At 29.8% G+C, this 22876-nt stretch overlaps 2 protein-coding genes across 2 annotated transcripts; one reads left to right on the top strand and one right to left on the bottom strand.

Annotated features, from left to right (window-relative positions):
• Window positions 1-1172: 1172 nt before the first annotated feature.
• Window positions 1173-22622, bottom strand: LOC143905499 (soluble guanylate cyclase 89Da). The gene is made up of 18 exons (XM_077420945.1): window positions 21918-22622; window positions 18201-18400; window positions 17168-17361; window positions 16844-16977; window positions 16431-16667; window positions 16092-16294; window positions 15907-16014; window positions 15635-15803; window positions 15416-15559; window positions 15034-15187; window positions 14725-14834; window positions 14228-14317; window positions 5646-5811; window positions 4705-4864; window positions 4388-4593; window positions 3621-3844; window positions 2611-2668; window positions 1173-1912 (listed from the first exon to the last, which is right to left on the bottom strand). The coding sequence occupies exons 1-18, from the start codon at window positions 21957-21959 to the stop codon at window positions 1779-1781; spliced, it is 2733 nt and encodes a 910-aa protein (XP_077277071.1). The 5' UTR covers window positions 21960-22622; the 3' UTR covers window positions 1173-1778.
• LOC143905498 (trypsin-1) lies at window positions 10266-13955 on the top strand. Its single transcript, XM_077420944.1, has 7 exons — window positions 10266-10738; window positions 11178-11355; window positions 11723-11885; window positions 11985-12193; window positions 12395-12597; window positions 12923-12977; window positions 13119-13955. Exons 1-7 carry the CDS (start codon window positions 10670-10672, stop codon window positions 13232-13234), a joined length of 993 nt encoding a protein of 330 aa, XP_077277070.1. The 5' UTR covers window positions 10266-10669; the 3' UTR covers window positions 13235-13955.
• Window positions 22623-22876: the final 254 nt, after the last annotated feature.

Below are 22876 nucleotides of genomic sequence, written 5' to 3' on the forward strand. Positions count from 1 at the left end.
TTCTCTTATTCCTTTCGATTTACGAATATATGTACTATACCGTATTTTACCAGGCTCCTTATTTTATGTTTAAAATATACAACTTTCGTTCTTTAAGTGCTGGTCTACAACCTTGCTTTAAAGGGTATTTAAGCTCTAAGCCGTAAGAAATTGACCAATCACAATCGAGTATTCTCCTCACATTCCACTGTGATTGGTCAATTTCTTACGGCTTAAATACCCTTTAAAGCAAGGTTATAGATCAGCACTAATGTTTAAAGTATACAACAGTTTTTTTCAAGATTTTATAAGAGATATTTATCGCACGTCGCTCGGGTATGCGGCCCGCCTAAAACAAGTAGCGCATGTACATGTCACATGTGATTAGATTTTATTTAACAAATCGTTCCGCGCGATGTTCCGTAATAGTGTAAGGATGAAGGGAAACCCAGTGTTAGTTACATTTATAAAAGCAATTGAAAAACATCCATGTTTATGAAATCCATGTTTATATATTAAGAGGGTACAGCAAGAATGTGACATTATGGGCCTTGCTTGGAAATCCGTTGCAAGCTCTTTTGACACCATTGCAGAACTATGATGCACATTATGGAAATTCTAGGGATGTACACAATATCTTTTTTTTTTTTATCTCAAAAGTAAGCTGTAACTACGTCTTATTTACTTAAAAAATTTATCGCGACTTATCTTATCACTTTGATGTGCAGAAAAATTGTCTCACGATATGTATCGCGTATAGAGATAGTGTATGTTATATTTATATAACATATGAAGTGAAAACATATATAAGGTGTAAAGTGATAAATAAACAAACGTATTTAGTATAATATTCATATAATATGGTGTTGTTATGCAATAATAATATTCGAGAACTTTTATTATAATGTGAATTTAAACTATTATTATATAGTAAAAGTTTCTTTACAAATAATTTTTAGAATTGTAGTAAACCACTGTAGTAAACACTTGTAGTAAAGAAGATGTGTTTGAAATTTTTAATCTTTTGACAATGATACGACATGACATTTCTTCTCGATAAATATATTTACTAATATTATAGCAATAATAACTATAAAATAATAACCCCTACATTAAAAGGAGCACGTGCAATTTAGAGCTCCTACATTAAATTGTTTTACAGGTTTTTTTTATTTAAATAGAGTTATATAAGATAAGAAGAAGAGGAAAGGAGGGGAGCGAACATACAAGATGTCTTTTGAACTAAATACTGATTTTAATAGATTATTTGTAATTCTGACACTTTTATGTACAATACATTGAAGAAATAAAAATTAATTACGTTTTCCTTATTACACATTTTTTTACTTTACAAGACATTTGTAGCACAATTAATATCGCAGTACATAAATATTTTATTATATACATTGGACTAGATGCGTGTAACATTATATATATTTATATATATGTATATGTGTATGTGTATTAATAGTTATAATAAATTAATAGCACGAAAATGTACAATAATGTATTATGATTATTCTATAGAAAAATAGCTGGACATAATTTTTATATGTTTATACAGTATCTAATACGAAAAACTTGTAAAATATAAAGATATTTTTAGACATATAAGATAAATTACATATTTATAATTAAACTGAAGTATGAAATTAAAAGAACGACAACATTTTATTCTCTACTATTTTCTATTCCTTTCGTAAACTTAATGATCAAATAAATATTGAAATAAAATTACACTTACTGACAATTACATCCGCGCGATACATATCAACATAACAATAGGTAACAAATTTATTTTATTGTCGATGTGGTGGAGGACAAACACATTCGTCATCTAAGTGATCTTTAAGCCATCCGATGTAATTTGTCAATTTAGTAAATATTCCAGGAAAATTGGGTCTTCCACATCCACGTCCCCAAGAAACGATACCTGAATAAATGAAAAAAAATATATATATAATACTTATATTATATATATAATAGTAAAGGCTCATAAAAGATTAGAAATCAATCGTAGAAAAATGGAGCGTGGAGCCGTAACAATAAGGTGTTGGTGTTCATATATATTCTATACTTATATATATATATATATATAAGTAAAAAATTAACTTAAATAAATAATTGTAATGTACACGCTGTACATATACATGTATTCCAACTTAATAGACTGCGCGCCGATTATTTGTCGGACTTGAAACACCTTGTTACGGCTCCACGCTCCATTTTTCTATAGAAAGGCTCATAAGATTATATAGAAATCATCAATTGTAGAAAAATGGAGCGTGGAGCCGTAACAAGGTGTTTCAAGTCCGACAAATAATCGGCGCGCAGTCTATTAAGTTGGAATACATGTATATGTACAGCGTGTACATTACAATTCGTTAATTCTTTACTTAAGTATAGAATATATGAACACCAACACCTTGTTACGGTTCCACGCTCCAATTTTCTACGATTGACTTATATTATACTTTATTTAGCTGTTATATCAGAGAAATGCATTTCTCTGTTTAGCTTTAGACAAAAAATTATTTTAGTTTTAAAATTAAATTTAAAAAAGATTTAAAGTTATAAATAAAATAAAAAATTTTAGTTTATTATTACCTACTATTATACATTTATACATACCTACTACTTCGAGCTGTCCATAAATTCCTTTAACATGTAAAGGGCCACCGCTATCTCCCTTAAAATAAAAATAAAAATAAAAATAAATATATTATATATACACACACTGAGAAAAAAAATTTTTTGCATTTTAGTAAATATCAGTTTGCATACAACTGTGACTCCATTTACTAAATTAAAGAAATATTTTCTTTTTATTAGTACGTGTATTTACTGAGAAAAAAAATGTAAAAATTGTAACTAATGAAATGTAACTAATAAAGAGGAAAATTTTTTTTATTTTAGTAAATAGAGTCACAGTTGTATGCAAACTAATATTTACTAAAATGCAGAAATTTTTTTTTCAGTATATAGAAACAGAGTAGTATAAAAAAGTGATATATTTAATTTTTTGAAATTGGATTTAAATTATAGCTTACTGTATTGATAGTTAATACAATAATGAGATAACAAAATTGAGCTACATATTAATTTATGTACAATATTGAATATTTTAGAATTTCTATTAATAAAAACTTAAAGACAATCTTCTGCTAATATTATAAACTAGCTAGTTACCCAGGCTTCGCCCCGGAGGACATATGTAATAAGACACGCAAATAGGTGATAATGCATAAAAAGATTTATGCAAAAAAGAATTATGCCAAAATTTTAACAAAAAATGTGTGTAAAATAATTTTATCTGTAAAAGTAAAAACGAAAAGGCATAAAAAGATTTATATAAAAAAGAATTATGGCAAAATTTTGACAAAATATGTAAATATTCACATTCATGATTTTGCTACAAGAGGGACAATATATCAAAACAATAGAAAATGCATAAAAAGATTTATGCAAAAAAGAATTATGCCAAAATTTTAACAAAAAATGTGTGTAAAATAATCCAATTCTAAAATAGTGAAACAACTTATTCGATTTATACGTACGTATATTTTTCTTCATGAATATAATATTTCTTATCAAAAAATATCAATTATTTATATTTATTTTGAACTCTAGTTAACACTTACGAAACAAGCGTCCCGTCCTTCTACCGCTCCCTCCGGATGTATTATGTAGCCGGCACAAAACATATTTTCAGTGATGCGATTTTTCGCGTATCCAGCTTGATCGCATTCCTCTTGCGATAAGATTGGCAGATTAACCTTTCGTAATTCGTCACTTACCGGCTTGGTCTCCCCTGTTCGACCCCATCCGACTACGGTAGCGATGGCTCCGGTGTAATCAATCACGTCTGTAATTTTATAATTCTAATATCTTCTATGGCCGATTGCATCAATATGGATTCTATTGGAACAGAACTCGTTATCTAAATTTTTAAGCGTTATCTTAAGCGTTATCTAAAATTTTAACTTGAATTTAGAGACGTATGATAAATTCAAAACTTATAATATTCAATGAAGATTATTAACAATGGGTGTGTTCCGATATTCACTGCCACTGAACTGCCACTGACAGTACTGAAAATCTATAGTTTGCGTCACGTATACTATTATAGATTTTCAGTACTGTCTGTGAATATCGGAACTCGAAACACTTGGAATACGATATTTATACGTATAGATTGAATATTATATTGCAGATTATTAATATCGTAATTTAGATATGATTCAAATAAACATATATACTCACATGCACACACATACTTGTACGTAATAGTTTATAATGTATTATGTCAATCAATGAAACATAAATATTAAATTTTTCTAAAACTGTCTACATATCTTACTGATATTTAAAAAAAGTATATTTTATTATAGTATTGGAAATAACTTACTGTCTTCTGGTAAACATGCTGTTCGTACAATGCCATTCACAGATACGGGTTCATCCATCTCTATGATTGCAATATCATTATTAAAAGTGTAACTATGGAAATTTTCGTGAATGACCGCCGATTTAATACGTCGAACTATAGCATTGCTGCCTACTGAGGATCGATCGCTATCCATCAAAACAAGTTTGATAGTTCTAATGTCAAATCTAAAAATTATTTTAACAATGAAGGTATGTTATAACATAACTCTGAAATTAAATATGTATAATCCGCAAACTTATAATTATCTGCGATTTGTATAATTGCATCACACGTACCCTTGCAAACAGTGAGCCGCAGTAAGTATATGCTTTCGTGATATTATACTTCCAGCACAGTAAAATGTCCCTTTCTTACTCATGCTAACTAACCAGGGATAATCATAAACGCTGGTCACATTGCCGCCAACAATTCTCGTCTTTCTCCCAAGCCCGCAAACTGTAACGTATTAATACAAGCGTATAACTTGAATAACCAATAATCAATATGATTGAAGCAAGGTTATTCGACATGCTTCCTAATTATTTACAATAAATTAAGTTTGCGCACTATTGAAAATAATTATTAACCTTATTTAGTCATATTCATCAGGTGTACTTTTTAATATTTCCAAATTTACATAGTGAAACAAGATTACGAAAAAATTTTTTTATTATTTAATCTATGTAAATCGTAACATTATGTGTAAAATTGTGCAAAGAAGAAAATGGCATAATTTTACTTCCATATAATTATAAATAACTTTGTAACACTATTATGTATAGAATATATGTTCTATTTATACATTTATTATATTTATAGCTAGTTCCATTAATTTACATTTAAAGAATATTAAATCGCAGTTATTACACTTTTATGCATATATATAAAAAATAAATATATGGATTATATTATTTATTTTAGTAGGAATAAATTATTATACATGTATATTTTTCTATCAATTGAGATTGAAACATGCATGATTGTTTGCATCTATTATTGCTACAATGGCTGCGTTTGGAAACTTCACTCGAATGCACACCAGCATCGTTCTATCTTTGTTACTTACTAAAAATTGAACAAGGACAGAACGACGCTAGTGTGCACCCGAATGAAGTTTCCGAATGTAGCCAATATAAGAATGTAAAAAATTCAAGATTTTTATAATGGTCTCCAATGTTTCTTGCATAGATTCCCAAATGATGATCAGATATACATTAGCTCAAATGCTTTTATTTACCGCAATCATTGCAAACATTCGGTTTTTTAGAAGGGAACGTAAGCGAATCAAAATCGACATAAGACACCTCGTCTATTGTCGGACGATAATCAACTTCAGCATTCGTGATGTTATAGTGCACTTGAGCATTTGAGGTAGGAAAATTCCGTCTATTGTTCGACAATATCTATAAAGAAAAGAATATATAAATAGATATTTCAACATTATACTAATTCTACATGTTATTTTCCGCAAATTTAGGTAATAAGACTGATCAATAATTATAATAGATCAATAAGTATAATTGACATTAAAAAAGGCTATGAAAAAAGCCGTGTGTATATACATGATTATTTCTCTATTAGGAAATTATTGTACAAAAATATTTTTCAACGATATTTTGTGCATAACATTTTCGAAAAGAAATGCATTATTTTTGAACTGTTTGTGTTTTTGCAAAAATTTAGAGAAAACATAAAAATAAGATATATTAAAAAAAGTATTAAAAGATATATTAAATAAAATATATTAAAGAACTTAACCTATTCTTTATTAATGATTAAGCAAGTAGTTTTTAAATTATTTTTTAATTAAAATTTGACTGATATAATATATAAATATATAACACGTAGTACATGAATATATAAAGCTTGAGATACTTGATATAATTATAAAAAGAATAATTAAAAATTAATGATTTGTTCAAACTAATTATGTTAATATATGTTATATGTTAACATCTTGTTACGTTATATGTTAATATCTTATTGACTCTTATATTATGGTTCTGTCGAGTTGTTTAAATGTAAATTTAGACTAATGAAAACAGGATATTATCATTGCTACTTTTATTAGCGTCTTCTCGATCATAAACGTAAGCCATCTATATAATTGATTATTTAAACTTACCACACGAGGCAATGCATAACAGCAGCCCAGGCATAAAAATAGCACAAAAATGTATCTCGTTCTTGCGTAACCGTCCATGCCGTGCGGTTGCCGGTAAGTAATCCGTGCCAATCGGTATAAACTTGTTTTGTCGCGAAATTTCGAGCCCGCGCACGTGCTTACATCCGTAGCGTGAAAAGTCTAAAAGTATCCCGGCCGTTTTGCCGTTTTATAGTAAATTATAACTAATGAAAAAGCCCAGCCGCGTGTGTCTCGGGTGGGGATCGTCAACCTTGAGTGGTGCGTTTGCATTGGCAGATGTTGCATGTGACAGCCTTTAAATCACCCGGGCGGTCGGTGTACGCGCCCGTTGTCTCACCTGCACAAGTACCGCCGCAGGTACGAGCACAATGAGAGTTTGCGCGCGTACGTATAAGCGCGACGGCTTGTGGCGCAATCGACCATCGGCCACCACGAACGTCCAATGTCAACCCGGTCCACCTCCTCTCGCAGCGACCCTTCATTTCAGGGATCCACCGAGACTGGATCAATGTCAATTTCGTCAGCGAATGAACGCGAATGCCACCGCGCCCCACGGCCGTTCCGATTCATTGTCGCGGTATGATAACTACGTCGACAGTGTCAGCGATAATGACGACGACAACGTTGTCGTCGATGATGATGATGATAACGGTGATTTTGATAGGTGGTGATAAATCATCTTGATAAATTTCGCGAGCAAAGTAATTAATTGCAAGAATTTCGCTCGTTATGCCACACGCAAAGAGTCGCTGAAATATCGAATTTTAATTTTTGTTATTATTATTCCGTAAGACACGTTCTTTGAATACATATTTATGAAATTGGTTGCACTTTTTTTTCTCGAAGAAAGTGATTTGCGATGTGATCTTCACGTGCGAGCGTCTGGTGTGAAGACCAATCGTTATTATGCACGGCTGAAACCATCTTCTGATGTGGTATGCGTACGATAATAAAATTCAGTGATCAGTCAAATATGTATGCTAAGAGAAGTAATCATCAGGGAAGTAATTAAAAAAAATTCATTAGTTTATAAATCTGTTATACTATATGATACAATTTTATAACCTAAATTATGTCATGAAAGAGTAAATAGTGCTGTGATAATTATTTTGAATTAAATATGACTAATATAAACATATTATATTGAAAGTTTCTCTAGAAGTTTCTAATATTTGCAGTTAGAATAAAACAGGTGACGAGTCCGCAATCAAATAAAACGTTTGCGGCTTCTTAGAAGTTTTCAATGTTTGCTAAACATCATAGGATGCTATTGCGGTTACAGCAACCAGGGTCAGTGTAATAATGATTTGTCCTTGTCATCAATTTCATTGAGCTAGAACAAATCTGTGACATGAAAGGAAGAAGTTTATACAATTTTCTTGGACTATTAAGATTGCGGTTACAAATCATAAAAATGTGATGAGTCCGCGAGCTAATAAAACGTTTGCGGCTTTTCAAGGATTTCTAGTCATCTGGAATAAGGGCTATAGAGATTTGTGCAACAAACACCTGATTTGCAATGTAAAAATGCATACAAAAAGATTTTCAATTAACAGTGCAATTTCTACAACATAAATAAAACTGAACTGATTCCGCATCGTTTATTTATATTCACACGTTTTCAAGGCGGGTAATTAACACATCATATTTTGTAATTTGACTTACAGATAATTTTATTTTTACTTATGTGTGTCGCAAGTTACATGGCCCGTGTATAATCATTAGTCAATATTGCAGTGGAATCCGAGGCGAGGCCTAAATAACACGTAAGTTATTAAAGAATCGAACTGTTTAATTACGCTGAACTCGTTAAATTTTTCAGAATTATAATCATTTCTTTTCTTGTTAACTAACAGATATACATGATACGCGCGCGATAAGAGTATACCTCGAATTTAACTTTTTATCTTGCATTTTTTATTTATCTTGCTTGTCATATGTATACACAAAATATTTTAGGAAACTGGAACGGACTTATATCTTTGAGATAATTAGAGATGAAAAAGAACGTTAAAGTAAAATAATTTTAAATATTTTTTAAGATGTTAGCTATGTTGACGTGCATGAAAATTACGTTTATATTTAAAATCGCAATTTTAAAATATGCTAAAATATGTATACGATTTTAAAATTGCAATTGAATATATGTAGCGTGACATTATTAATATTCTTAACGGTATAAGAATTCTTTGACTATAACTGGCAATTTAATTAAAAAGTCAACGCGACGTTTCGACTCTAATTCGCGTCCTTTTCACGCTCATTGTACGCCGCCGGAGTGTTACCACAATGTAGTACGCCACAATGAGTGTTGTCCGTTACCGAGGAGTCACACCACACTCATTGTGTTGTCCGTTACCGAGGAGTGCAGACGTGGTTGCTGACACAATCGATTTTTACTTTTTTAATATTTGACCATGTTCTATCTCTTTACAACGCATAAGCATTCATTATATCTGACATGCAGCATTCATCCCCAGCTACCCGTGCCCCCGGAATTGCTCTGTAAGAATATTTATACACTTGAAAAGGACTCGAATTAGAGTCGAAACGTCGTGTTGACTTTTTAATTAAATTGCCAGTTATAGTCAAAGAATTCTTATACCGTTGAATAAAATAAAAATAAAAATAAAACCTCATTGATTAATATTCTTGTATAAATACTTTTTCTTCTCTGCTTTTCCCGTGTATGTATGTGTGCGCGCTTGTATATGTGTGTTATTTAATTAACCAATTTAATATAATCATAAAAAGGATTTGTCTTTTTTATCACATTTTAATGGTTTTTTATTGGGGCTTTTCTTTTATCTTTGCTACCTTAAACTCTGCTTAGAAATTACGTGTAATCGACCTTTAATATTATCTGTGACACTAAATTTGTGCCCGTGAAGAGATTACATCGCAGATTTAATCTAACCCTGAAGATAAATGAAAATAAAGCAAGGCTTCTGATAAAGTTAGACGTACATCGAGACAATAAGGTAATGCGTCTCGCCCGCATGAGGGTCTCGTTACCTATATACCTTGACCCACTGTCACGGGTTACAGGTGGTGTACAATCTGTTGCCGTGCCGCGCATCTTATCTTGTTTGTTCAGCAATAATCGAAGTTATGATAAATCGGATCAGACGGAGCAGTGCCGATAAAGATAAGGACAGGAATCTGCCAAACGAACTGTCGTTTTCCATGTTACTTGGAATATTATGGATGTATCAACGTGACACACGCTTATATCATAATGCTAAAGATTTGTAAAAGCGTGTCTTTAAATCAGAATGCACAAATTGCAATGAGACTCATTAAACTTTCAAATATACGACTTTGAAAGTAAGATGTATAATGTATGACTCTCTCTATTCATATGGTAATAATGTATATTTAATCGTGTATGTACAAAAAAACACTAATTTTTATAATATTTTATTTAAAAACTGTTTTTTAACATTTATATTTAATTTGTCCTATATAAAATTTACAATTACTACATTTTATTTTATCTATAAAAATGCATTAACAATTCCATAACAGAATTCTTTTTTAATGTACTTATGTTTCTTAAAACATTTGTTAAAATTATTATGGCTATTTTATAATAAAATACAAGAAATCTTGATAAAAAATAAATAATTTTTAAAATATGTATCTATTAATTATATTTTCCAAAAACAATTTATAAAAAATATTAAAAAAGAACTAAAAAAAATTTTTCGTTGAGAAGCTTATATTTTGTGTTTTTTATTCCTTATATAAATAACGTTTAATTGGGACATTCGCTTCTGCCCTTTTTTTATTCTGAGAAGAGAAATTGCGGGAGAAAGAGGAAAAGGAATTATCTGAGCAAGAGATACACCGTCTTTAGCGAACTTTAGCAGATCTCTTACATGCTTACGACATTTATTTGCGGTGAATTTACCGCTAGCCTAAATTTTCACTTCTGCTACCGGCTTGTCCACTATTCCGTATAAATAAAGACGTGACACCGAATCGACGGCTTGTGTGAAAGTATATACTGCCTCAGAAGGAAGTGTGGTGGATCAGCTCGGTTTGATACTTACTTCTCAGTGCACAGTAGGAAACAACACACAGCAGTGCGAGATTTTGAAGTGCAAGAAATAATGCTGTTTCGGTTTATATTGTTATTAACACTTGTCGCAGTCGCTATAACAGTCGCCGTTGATAATGAGGTATCGTCGATGTGTAAATAGTGTAGTGTTTTCGCACATTTACTACCATTTATGAATAAAGCATTTCTTAAACTAATTTATTGAACAATAAAAAACACAGATATATATAAAAATGAACTATATAGAGAAATCTGCATAGAAACTTTCAAATTTATAATATTTTCTTCGCAATTTATTTGCTAACTTAAAAAAGTGAATTGTTCTTAAATGCGTAATTTATTAAATACCGTCTTTTTTACATATTTTTTACATCTAATATTAAATATTTTAATAATAAACTCATATATATTTTGCATTAAAATATACTCTTTTATACAGATGCAATTAATATTAGGTGCAATAAATCTAAAAAGTTTTGTATCTTTTATTGGTGTGTGACACTCCTGTGTAATACAAATATTACAATCCATAATATAAAACAATATGTTTTGAATAACAGTTACAGTCAAACTTAACTATACGTGTGGAGGAAGAAAACTCGTATAGCACAAGTGGAATTAACAATGATAAAGTATTCTGGGAATGGTTGTTCGGTTCGGTGGCACCATATCCACCATATCCACAATATCCACCAACAGTCACAGAACCACCACAACCAAAGAATTGTACAAAATGCAGTATGTTTGCATATATTTTTTAAATTTACTATCATATTAAATCCTAGATTAATTGTATAATGTATATATAATGTATCTAAATTAATTAAATTAAATTTTATTTTTGACATAATCTTTAAGTTAATATAATAATGTATTTCTCAATTTTATCTGTTATAAGTTATTGTAGTATGAATAAAAAAATACGAAATTTTATTAATTGTGTTACTACTGTTATCAAGAATATTATTTACTTCAATTGTATATTATTAGTTGATTGATTGATATTTAACAAAAGGAAGTTTATATAGCGTATGTGTATATATATAATATAGTATAATATAGTATAAATAAAATAGTAAAATATTGATCTATGTATTATTTATAGCTTGTGGTTTGACAAACAAACACAATCGTATTGTCGGAGGCGTTGAGACGATTGTCAATCAGTATCCTTGGATGGCCCTATTGATGTACAGAGGACAATTTTATTGTGGTGGTACAGTCATAAATTCACGATATGTGCTAACGGCCGCTCATTGCATTGACAGGTGATTCATCCGTTCATGCCGATTTTTGATCATCATTGAATATGTGTGTATATGCGTATGTGCAAAACGATCGATAATTAATCAGTATCTTCTTGATAGATTCGATGCGAATAAATTGATTGTCCGAATATTGGAACACGACCGGAACTTGACCGGTGAAAGCAAAACGCAGGATTTTCAAGTGGAAAAAACAATCAAACACAGTGGTTACTCTACTACCAATTACGACAGCGATATTGCACTCCTTAAGCTAAGGAATGCTATCACGTTCGAAGATTTGATGCGACCTGCTTGTCTCCCGGAACAAGGTATCTTTTAGTTTACGTATTCATATATATGTATATATAAGTGTCGTTAATTTTATTGAAAAATAATTTTATTTGTTAAAAGTGAGATACCACGAATCTTAGATTTTTTAGATTTTTAGAAAGTAGACTTTTAAATAATTTATAAACACGTTAAATTTATTCGCATGTTTGATAGATTACGAATTTATTATCTGTTTTCAGCAAAAACCTTCGCCGGCGAAAAAGGTATAGTGACCGGATGGGGTGCCGTCAAGGAAGGTGGCTCGGTATCGCCATTTTTACAGGAAGTAGTTGTTCCTATTCTTACAAACAAAGAATGCCGCGCTACGAAGTACCCATCGCGCAGGATAACAGACAATATGCTATGTGCGGGTTTCAAGGAAGGCGGCAAGGATTCGTGTCAAGTAAGCAAAAAGTTGTATTCATTTTAAATTACCGAATTAAGGAAGTAATAGTTAAGTAGATAAATATATTTAAACTGTTCATTTTAAATAAATAGAACATAAATTTTATAGCATATGTTTTGAAATATAAAATTTTAATTAAATTATAAAAATAATGTGTGGACACAATATGGAAATAATTATAATAAAAATACGATAAATAATAAATGAAACAGATAAAAATGTCAATAGAATATTTGTCCAGCATGTATTTTTAATGAATGTAAAATATTGTAAATTTTAAAGAAAGAATTACAATGTAAATTCTTACATTATCACATTATAGGGGGACAGCGGTGGTCCGTTGCACATAGAAAAGAATAGTGTTCACCAGGTAGTTGGTAAGTTTAACTTTAAATTGTGTTAGTTATTTAATAATACAGGCAATACGTGTAAAACTTAAAGAAACTGTAAAAAATTACTTTTACAGAAACGAAAGAAAAAAAGGTAAACAAATTTTTAAAAACTCTCTAAATTTGCAGGGGTAGTATCCTGGGGCGAGGGATGCGCGCAACCCGGATATCCTGGGGTTTATACTAGAGTAAACCGATTCCTTTCATGGATTGCAAGCAACACGAAAGATGGTTGCTATTGCTGATATGCAATTTTAATATAGACTGACATATTTATTTTAGTTAATTTATTCATATAATGACGGAAAATATATGTACAAGTTACAGAAACAATTAATGAAGCGCACAATGAAACACACATTAACAATTCGTATTGGCATTATATAATCAAGGATTCATTGCCTCGTGACACGATAATTAATTAACACATATTTATTTACTTCTATTACGTACGTAAGTGTACGTAATGTTTCACGATAGCATGCATATATGATATAATACGAGATCCTATAACATTTTACTATAACATCATGTATGACATTGTAAATTGCGCACACAATGCTGTATACACAATGATTAAAAATTAAGGCACGTCCGTCGCTCTTCACTTTGGTCAATATTCACAATATAGAATGTGTACTTAGGAGAAAGAAGTGACAAGACTTTCTCTGTTTTTCGTAATCGGACAACTTGGAATTTCGGTGAAAACTCATTATCTATTTGCAATATTGCTTACACCACGCAATGAATTAGTAATGTAAAATATATGCACGTCGTGTACATCTTGTTATTCATATATTTATATTAATAAGACATTTATAATTAATTTAAGTCCAATATATGTGTAATAATTTTTTAATGACAATTATCATTTATAAAACTTGAATCATTTTGTTTATTGTACACGATCAAGGCCTGTATATATTAAGGAATAGATAGTCAACAACTTGGTTCTTTTTTACCAAATAAAACATACATTTTTATAACAATTATACTATATGGTTTTTATTTATTTTAATATTAAGGCTTTATATACTAGTGGCTAAAAGACTTTTAATTACTGTGGTTTCATCGTCTGAATTAGATTCTTCTTTCATTTTGTTATTTTCCGCTGATTGCAACCAGTACGTCTCCATTTCTCCCTTTCCCTTTACATAATAAATAATATATAATTTTCTATATATACATACATGTGATATGTGACATTATTAATCAATGAAGATTTTCATAATACAAACCTTTACCCAGACAACTCCACGTGATTCGGTATGATAATGACCTTTTGGTAACAGAGCTTTGGTGCTAGAAGAAATGTGCACCTTTCCTGGCTATACGCCATACAATTCAGTTAAATAATGCGAAAATATAAGAATACAGAAAAGGGAAGATAAAAACTGATTTTTATAAATGTTTATAAAATCTTTTTTCAAATACAAATTGAAACTGTCATAATAAATGCTATTTACGTCATGCGTAATTGATATAACGATAACTTATTGAACTGTTTCTTGATAACGAAATTGAAGTTAAAATGTCAGTTTAGATATTTGGCACCTTTTTATAAAAAATGATTGAATTATAAATATTAACTTTTTTAGTCATTACTTCTTACGACGAAAAAGTAATATAAGAATAAAAATTAATCCATACCGGATGAAACGATCCTAGATCGTATATTATATTTAGATTAGACATTATATTTAATGTTATTTATTTGAAAGATAAGCTATATTACCAGACTAGTGGTTTGCATTCTGGAGGCCGTATTAACAGTATCTCCGAAGAAACAGTATCTCGGTACTTTGAGACCGACCACACCGGCAACCGCTGGCCCAGAATGAATCCCTGAGAAGTTTTAAGATAAATACTATTATCTCAGTTCGTTTCTTATGCATTCGTTGCGTTGCGTGTAATACGATCGTCAGTCTTCATGGAGATAAAATTATTCGACGCGTCGAGAAAAAAAAAACGAAGCCATATCTCAAAAGACACAAGGGAATATATTATGTTCGAGCAATTGAACGACTGGGTATAGGATGGTTACCTATGCGGATTCGTATATCCAGTCCGGATGGTAATTTGAGAGATCGGACATGCTCGATGAGTTGTAGAGAAACGTCGGCGACGTTCTGTGCATGGTTTTCATTTCTGTCCGGTGCTCCGCTAGCTGCCATGTACACGCGACCAACGGTCTCCACCTGTCACATTATTGTAAATAGCAAATGGTACTTACAATTACACATGCAGTGCGATCGACGACGTTATATAATAGCTCAGATAAACATTATCTTCGTGACTCGTAATATTTTCAGACGTAATAATATGTCTCCATAACAAATGTTTTTGTTTATGCAATCAAATTAAATCTTACATTATCTGAAATGGAATAGTATATATGAAATTTCTAACAAAATGAATAATCTTACTTTATACACGTTAAACTGATCCATTAGCGTATCGAAACAAGAAAAAACGGCGTTCATTGATAAGACGATGTCCATCGCTCCCTCGATGGTCGAATAATCAAAGTCACATAATTCACAGAAAAGAACCGTTATTGATTCAAATGACTGTAAATGAAATATTTTCAAGTAGTTATTAGACAGGATGAAATAGATCGAAATTTGCGAAGTCTGTTTGCGCACCTCGCAAGTGCTCAACGGACTGGCCCCGGCTCGCAATCGATCTGCCACCGTTTGCGGAATCATAGAATATAAAAGCTCGTCGCTCTTGTTCTTCCAGCGATCCAGTAATGCATAGCTATTTTCTAGTTCAATCGATCTTTGCTCTGCCCTCTCGAACATCATTTCCAATCTGCAAATAAATAATACAGATATCCGAAAAATCGTACAAAGTGTATTCAATTTTAGGTAACACAATTTTTTTTATTATTTGAGAACATGACTAGAAATTGTACCTTCCGCAATGTTGCCATCCTGCCAACACCAGTTCTTTGCTCAAACCGTGAGGATTTAGATCATTCAGATACAGACCCATATTGAGAAGTTCGTCTAAACTGTTGATTCTATATTGTAACAAGACAATCGATTACAAATGAGTTATCCTATGGGAAATGTAATTATGATGACATCGGGAACTTACAAAGGACTACAGAGAAATATAATAGCTTTAATATCTTCAATATGCCTCATTTGACCTTTTAACAAGATACTTCGTGCACCTTGACTCCCACGCCTATCTAAACTACTGCTTGTGCTTGGCATTTCATCTGAATTTATCGAAGAATCATGATCGCTTGCCCTGATGAGTTCCAATTCGAATATCACCGAATGCAAATATATTACCTGAAAATATAACGTTTATAAGTATATCTGCACGTTGTATTTATGTACATATGTACATTTATACGACAATTGAAAATGTTATTCTAATTTATAAAACTAACGTTTCGACTTTCAAAATATAATTTTTATTACTTACGTTTCCCCACGTAAACGAAATTCCTTTCGGTCTTCTTAATTTGAATATTTCAATAACATGCTTGTTCAAAATGGACGTGGTGCCACCCCATGCTTGAAGTAATTTATCACCAACTCCTAGTATTCGCATGTCCTTGTTCATTATGACACCAAACGGGAAAAGACGTAAGAAAAATGTGCAAGATACAGGTGGCAATTCAAGATCTAGTGGTGCTTTCATTCTATTGGTCTTTGCAATCTAATTCCCAATGTAAATTGTAGCGTTAAAAATTGAATGTTAAGCAAAATTTTATATATACCTACTTATATATATGTATAGTATGTACATTATTAATTCTATCTAAATTAAAAAAAAAAATACAAAATATATATTTTTAATAAAAAGTTAAATTAATTGTTGAAATTTAAACTTACGTATTCACGATTATCGAAATTAATACGAAATTTAACCATCACGCTTCGAGATCCTGGAATATTATTTGAAGTTTCCAATACTTTAATATCCAGTTCTGTATTATATAATTCTTTCGCTATTTGAAATAATTGTCCTAAAAAGAATAGAGTAGTATGTATGTAATAGAAAATATATTAGATAAAATGTAGTTAAACTAAAGAATTACTGATCATATATATATCTATAGCTTTCTTTTCTTTCATACGTATGAAAGTTTTGATAATAGCAATACATAATTTTTTTTTCTCGTATTTATAATGTAAGAAGAAAGAATAAACTCCTACCCATAAAATAATGCGTGAAACCTTGTCGAGTACTTCTGTAAACTAAAACAACACCTTGTGGATCTACATGCGTTGTATACATGGATGGACTCTTCATTTTTGGATACGTGAATCTCATTTGCATGTGAATGTTGTCTACGCTTTGTAAAAAATCACAAAAATAACGACCAGTTGCTTTCACAGTGCAGTCGTATCTAACAAAATAAAGTAAGCATTATATGCAAATTGCATTAATTTTCATGTAAATTGTATAAGTATTTTCGAAATAGATGATACACAAGTAATTATAATTAAACTAATCGATTGGACTAACACGTATATTAAACCTCCATGCATATTTTCCTAAGTTCTATATCTCGGTTTCTGTCGCATCAATTTTCCGCGATTGTAAAGTGTACGTGTAATTGAACATATGAAACTGAAGCGCTCAAATATCGAATGGCGGGATGAAAAGAATTTCGTAAAATAAATATTCAAGAATCGGTCATAAAGCCTTTTAAATTATGGATTACACTTTAATGGAAAAAGAAGCACATGTGTAATAAAAAGAATTATTCTTTTTATTTATTAAATATTAACTTTTAAGTATATATATATATATATATATATATATATATATACACATTATTTTTAGTAACGTATATAGTTACAGGTGGGATCTGCAGGGATCCCCACAAGTTTTTTGTTTTCTCTAAAAGTAATGTAAGTTTTAGAGTACATAATAAATAAAACACATATAACTGATATCTCGCATAACTGAGAAAATACGTAAAAATAGCTATCCAGCCAGACCCGCCCGTGTATAGTTAAAGGTTAATATATAGATATATTCGGGTAATACATCGGCTAACTATTAAAAATGCATGAAAAAATTAATTACTCATTTATCATTAATATAAGGGATACTTATATTGCGATTAACTTTATGGCCGAAATCAACGATATTTCCAGTGGCGATTAATTATATTTCAAAAATTATATAGAACTGTGTTGACACAATTTTTGTTTTACGTTTTTTAAAGGTAGAACTTACCCTAAATTACTGAAAAATCTAACAAAGCACTTTCCAAAAAATTGCATAACATTATTCATGGAATCATTAGTACATGCGGCAAGAGCCGTAGCTAAATTAGTCATAAGCTCATCTGGATATATTTGTCTTGTATTGAAAACCATGTGTTTGCAATCAGCTTTCTCCAGAATGCGAAGCCATACTTCTTCGCCAAATTCTAACTGCAAAAAATATTTTTAGTTTTCTGTGTCTAATATCTTTATTCCTAATTTATTACTAGTAATATTATGAGTAACATTTAATGTATTATTAAAAATTATATATGAATGCTAGGTAATTATAAATGAAAAATAAGTATCTGTTATATATATATCTGTTATATATATATATATATATATATATGTATACATATATATATATATATATATGTATATATATATATATATATATATATATATATATATATATATATACATACATAGTGTCCCACTCTCTATTCACCTCCATATCTTTGCTATTTCAAGTAATAGAAAAAACGGATAGCTTATAGAAAACATTGAATTTCTCTAAGTTTCTCCATTTAAATAAGGAATATTTTAACTTAATTGTTCTTCGAATAGAAATTTCATATGGATAACTTTCTGATCAATGAAAGACTTATCGATACTGAATTGTGGAAAATTCAACACTCTTATTTTATAGAATTATCTACCGGTTTCTTTACATCCGTGATAATAAGTATAGCTTTGATCAATGGATAAATAAAGCCGAAATTTCAAAAATGTTTTTTCGTATTATTTGAAATTTCAGAGAGATACATATATATAAGGTGGACAAAGTTGTAGAACATTCTGTAATATATATAAAAGCTATAATATATTAAAATAATAAGTTAATATTTATTTATATTTTTCTCAACTAAGACTTTCAAAATAAAATTCAATGTAAATACAAAGTATAATATAATGCATTATAAGCTGAACGTAAAATATTATTTGTTAAAGAGAAATATCTGTGATAATATCCTCGTTACGTGCCAGACGATAGGTTCTACGGATCAGTTATAAATCGATTGGGATAATCAAACCAATTTCCTAGTTCCCTTACGTCAATTAATGTTTCTTTTATTATGAGTACGACAGGCGGTCACGAAAATGAATATGTGATCTTTAATGAGAAAGGCTCTTAGGAACCATATCGCAAATGAACACGCAAATTATAGATTGAAACGACCCAATGAACAATTAGCTATATATATACATTTCAATATTTTTAAAGTATTTCTATTGTAATATAAACGTGTATGTTTAAAATTTTAAGCAAAATTTAAAGAATTATTATAAATAATTTGATTTTTATAAAAAATACATACTAAAAAATACATCAAAATAAAGAAAATTAGTATCTATAATAATTAACGTTATAATACATAATCCATTTTAATTAATAATTATTAGAAAGTTTTGTATTATTAACTGATTATAAAACTGATAATACTGTCATTATGCATTGTATATCTAACAATAAAATACTGTTAAAGAAATATTTCTATGTAACCGAAGTTATACTTTATGGAAAAAAATAATGTAAAGGAGTATCAAAGCAAAGTATATAATTACAAATGATTAAAAGCAGCATATAAGAGGAAGCAAGATATTATCAAAACAAATCAATAAAGTCGACCTTATATGATGTTAGAATGAGATGCTATTTTTAAAACTTTGTACAATTAAGGCGTCAGAGACTAAAAGGAAATCTTTTAAATGCATTCATATTCAAGTACCTCGTTTATTACGTACCTACCTACGAAACGTTTCCTTCGTAAGTACGTGACACACATTACAAGTACATAGATCGCTTCGCGTAGATTCTCAAGAAACAAACAAAACATATGAAATTAATTAATGTGATGATATCAAAGTTGTAATATCGATACCGATATTACATCGATTTATTTGTATTTTTCTCTGAATAACACGTGTATGACTAAACAAAAGAGACCCTATTTTAACAGTAATTAGGTAATGTGTTTGTATTAAAAACGCCAAGTAACGATCTTATATTATGTTAAAATAAATGTAGATTATGATAATATCAGTATATTTTTAAATAATTTGCATAAGCTTTTTAATAAAAGTGTATATATATATATATATATATATATATATATATATATAAAGTGTAATATTTTAAATAAATAAATTTGACGTTTTTATTAAATTAAAAATATCAATTAAGGGTCAGTTGGTTGTAACTAGGGGAAAATGCTTCTACGATCGTGCTTAAAACATCGTAAAGAATTAGACAGATTGATGAATGAGCTGTTGAATTTTGATTTTATTATTCCTCTACAAAAAAAGACAAATTACAATTAGTATAAATTCCAGAACTTAAAGATAAATGCATTTGGCCTTAACTCAGCAATTCAATATCCGGTGACTACATCCGGTTCATTAAAATGGATGCTGACGAACGTGCAATTAATAAACATTTGTCAAACTTATTAGCATATCGCGTAAGAATGTTTAGTTACAATACTTACCACATATGCTTTACATTGAACATTTTCTTTAGATAAAAGTTAATAAAAATTTAAATAAAGTTTGAATAAAAGAATATAGGTTATATAAAATGCATTTTTACATGTATTTGACAAATAAAAGCATTTGATATAGCATTTAATAAATAATAATCTTATAATAATCTTATTTTATTATGTAACAGAAAGTAATTTAAATTATTTGTTTTTAATTTATGAAATTTATAAACAATTATATAAATTTATTATAATAAAGATTGTTTTCTAATGTATAGATAAGTATAATAACTAATTTTTCTGAAAATAAATCACCTACTATCGGGGAAAGAGAGTATTTGTAAAGGAAACCGGATAGGGGATTCATTAAAATCTGCGCAACGGAAAGATAAATATACTTTGACGCAAAAAAAAAGATCGATCGTATATTTCTTTAATATGATACGCGTGAAGAAAAAAGTTCCAGTAACATTATTAATAAAAGAAGAAAAATAATCAAACAATTAAGTAAAAAAAAAAAACTAACTCAGACAGATTTTTAATATTCGTAAATTGTAAAAATTGCAGAAAAGAATTGTCTAGTACTTCATGAGCACAACAGTCACAATCTCAAACTTCTTAAATTGAATATCCAGGAGCAGCTGTGTCACTACATACTTATCAAACTTATTCTCCATGTTATTCACAATAAATAAAGCTAGAAATATAAAAATTTTAAATATAAAAAAGCTAGTGTACAAAGTAACTTTCAAACTTATTCCAAATTTAATAAATCATTTCGTTTTTAATTTTTAAATGTAACCTATACAGTTAGTAAAACATGTATAATAAAAGAATGTTAAATAATTGTGTGACATGAAGGAAGATTGATCAGAAAACATTATTTTTTAATAGTTAAGTATCGAAAATGTATGCTAATTTGGGACACTTCTGAATTGTAAAATTCTATGTAAAATAAAGCATACATTTTTATTCATAATAATGTTTTTTACCTTTCGTAATTATATGATTATCAAGAAAAAAATAAATTAAACCAAATTTTAAAACAATTACTTAGAAAAAGCTACTTACCATGAAGAGAAAAACGAAGAAGAAATAAAATTTTAATTCATACTCAATCATTCTCCAAAAATATATATTCCAAGTTAGTCAAAAGTCAAATACACAATGCCAGTTCTATGATGTGTTCGCACTTTACCGACCTGCACGAAATATTGCACACTTTCCAGCAGCATCCCGTACATCTTGACGAATGCGCTCACAAATTCGGTTTATTTACTTGATTAGACGTTCGTCAATCAAATAGTATTCCCTCAGTGAATTTATGAAAACGTATTTTTTTCGCAATCTTACAATACGAGTAGAACGAAATTCTTCGCATTATATTGCTTCATTGTAATCGCGACGTTCGGAAGACAAGTATTTCGCGCCATCAGGATCCCGTGATATCTGATGCAGTGGGAGAGAGGGAAGTCGAATGATGCGCGGCGGATCCAGTTTCGACTGTGGTTTGAGGGTTACTCAACCTAACATGGATGAGTTGGAGAGATGTACGCGATGCGTGTGCGCAGACTTTATCGTTTGTTCAGGCGTTTACACGCCTGTTTCGAAATAAATTTTAACTCGCAGTTATTTGTTGCTGATATTATTTACGGTGCAGTTTTACGAGGGTGATTCATTAATTATATAGCTAAAAGATTCTTTTATTAATATTGACATCTCAAATACATCACAATAAAACTTTCTAAAATAATTATACATTAAGATACATTGTTTAAGAATATTTATGCTCATTTAAACATTTCAGAAAATCCTCAAATCTTTTCAATTATGTGTTTATAGTCTAATTTGTATAAAGTTTACGCACATAGATACATTTTATTAATATATTTCCTGTTAAGAAAAATCTGCGTGGTTTTGATACTCGCTCAAAATTAGATACGCGGAGCGTATGAGAGAAATCTTTAGTAACTGAAAGGTGGAAAAAGAATTTTTCAGTTTCGGTGTATATATATATATATATATATATATGTATATATAAAGATGCGGCAATACGATCTAATAATAAGATCTAAATAAGAAGTGATGCCCCAATAAATTTCCTGTCGCACACCCATTATTTCCAGAAACGGGAATTGATCAAATAATCATTCGTCTTCAT

This window comes from Temnothorax americanus, unplaced genomic scaffold (genome assembly GCF_048541705.1).
Source record: "Temnothorax americanus isolate GAGA-0224 unplaced genomic scaffold, ASM4854170v1 Scaffold62, whole genome shotgun sequence".
NCBI lineage: Eukaryota > Metazoa > Arthropoda > Insecta > Hymenoptera > Formicidae > Temnothorax > Temnothorax americanus.

Bases quoted from the DNA above. Each gene is read 5' to 3' on its own strand.
- LOC143905499 (XM_077420945.1), bottom strand. From the start codon at position 21,959: ATGTACGGGATGCTGCTGGAAAGTGTGCAATATTTCGTGCAG. The intron at 16,295-16,430 runs GTAAGTAATAAA...TTATATTTTCAG, and splicing joins TTTCGTTTACGTGGGGAAAC to GTAATATATTTGCATTCGGT. The intron at 4,594-4,704 runs GTACGTGTGATG...AATAATTTTTAG, and splicing joins GCGGCTCACTGTTTGCAAGG to ATTTGACATTAGAACTATCA.
- LOC143905498 (XM_077420944.1), top strand. From the start codon at position 10,670: ATGCTGTTTCGGTTTATATTGTTATTAACACTTGTCGCAGTCGCTATA. The intron at 10,739-11,177 runs GTATCGTCGATG...TTTGAATAACAG, and splicing joins CAGTCGCCGTTGATAATGAG to TTACAGTCAAACTTAACTAT. The intron at 11,886-11,984 runs GTGATTCATCCG...TCTTCTTGATAG, and splicing joins GCCGCTCATTGCATTGACAG to ATTCGATGCGAATAAATTGA.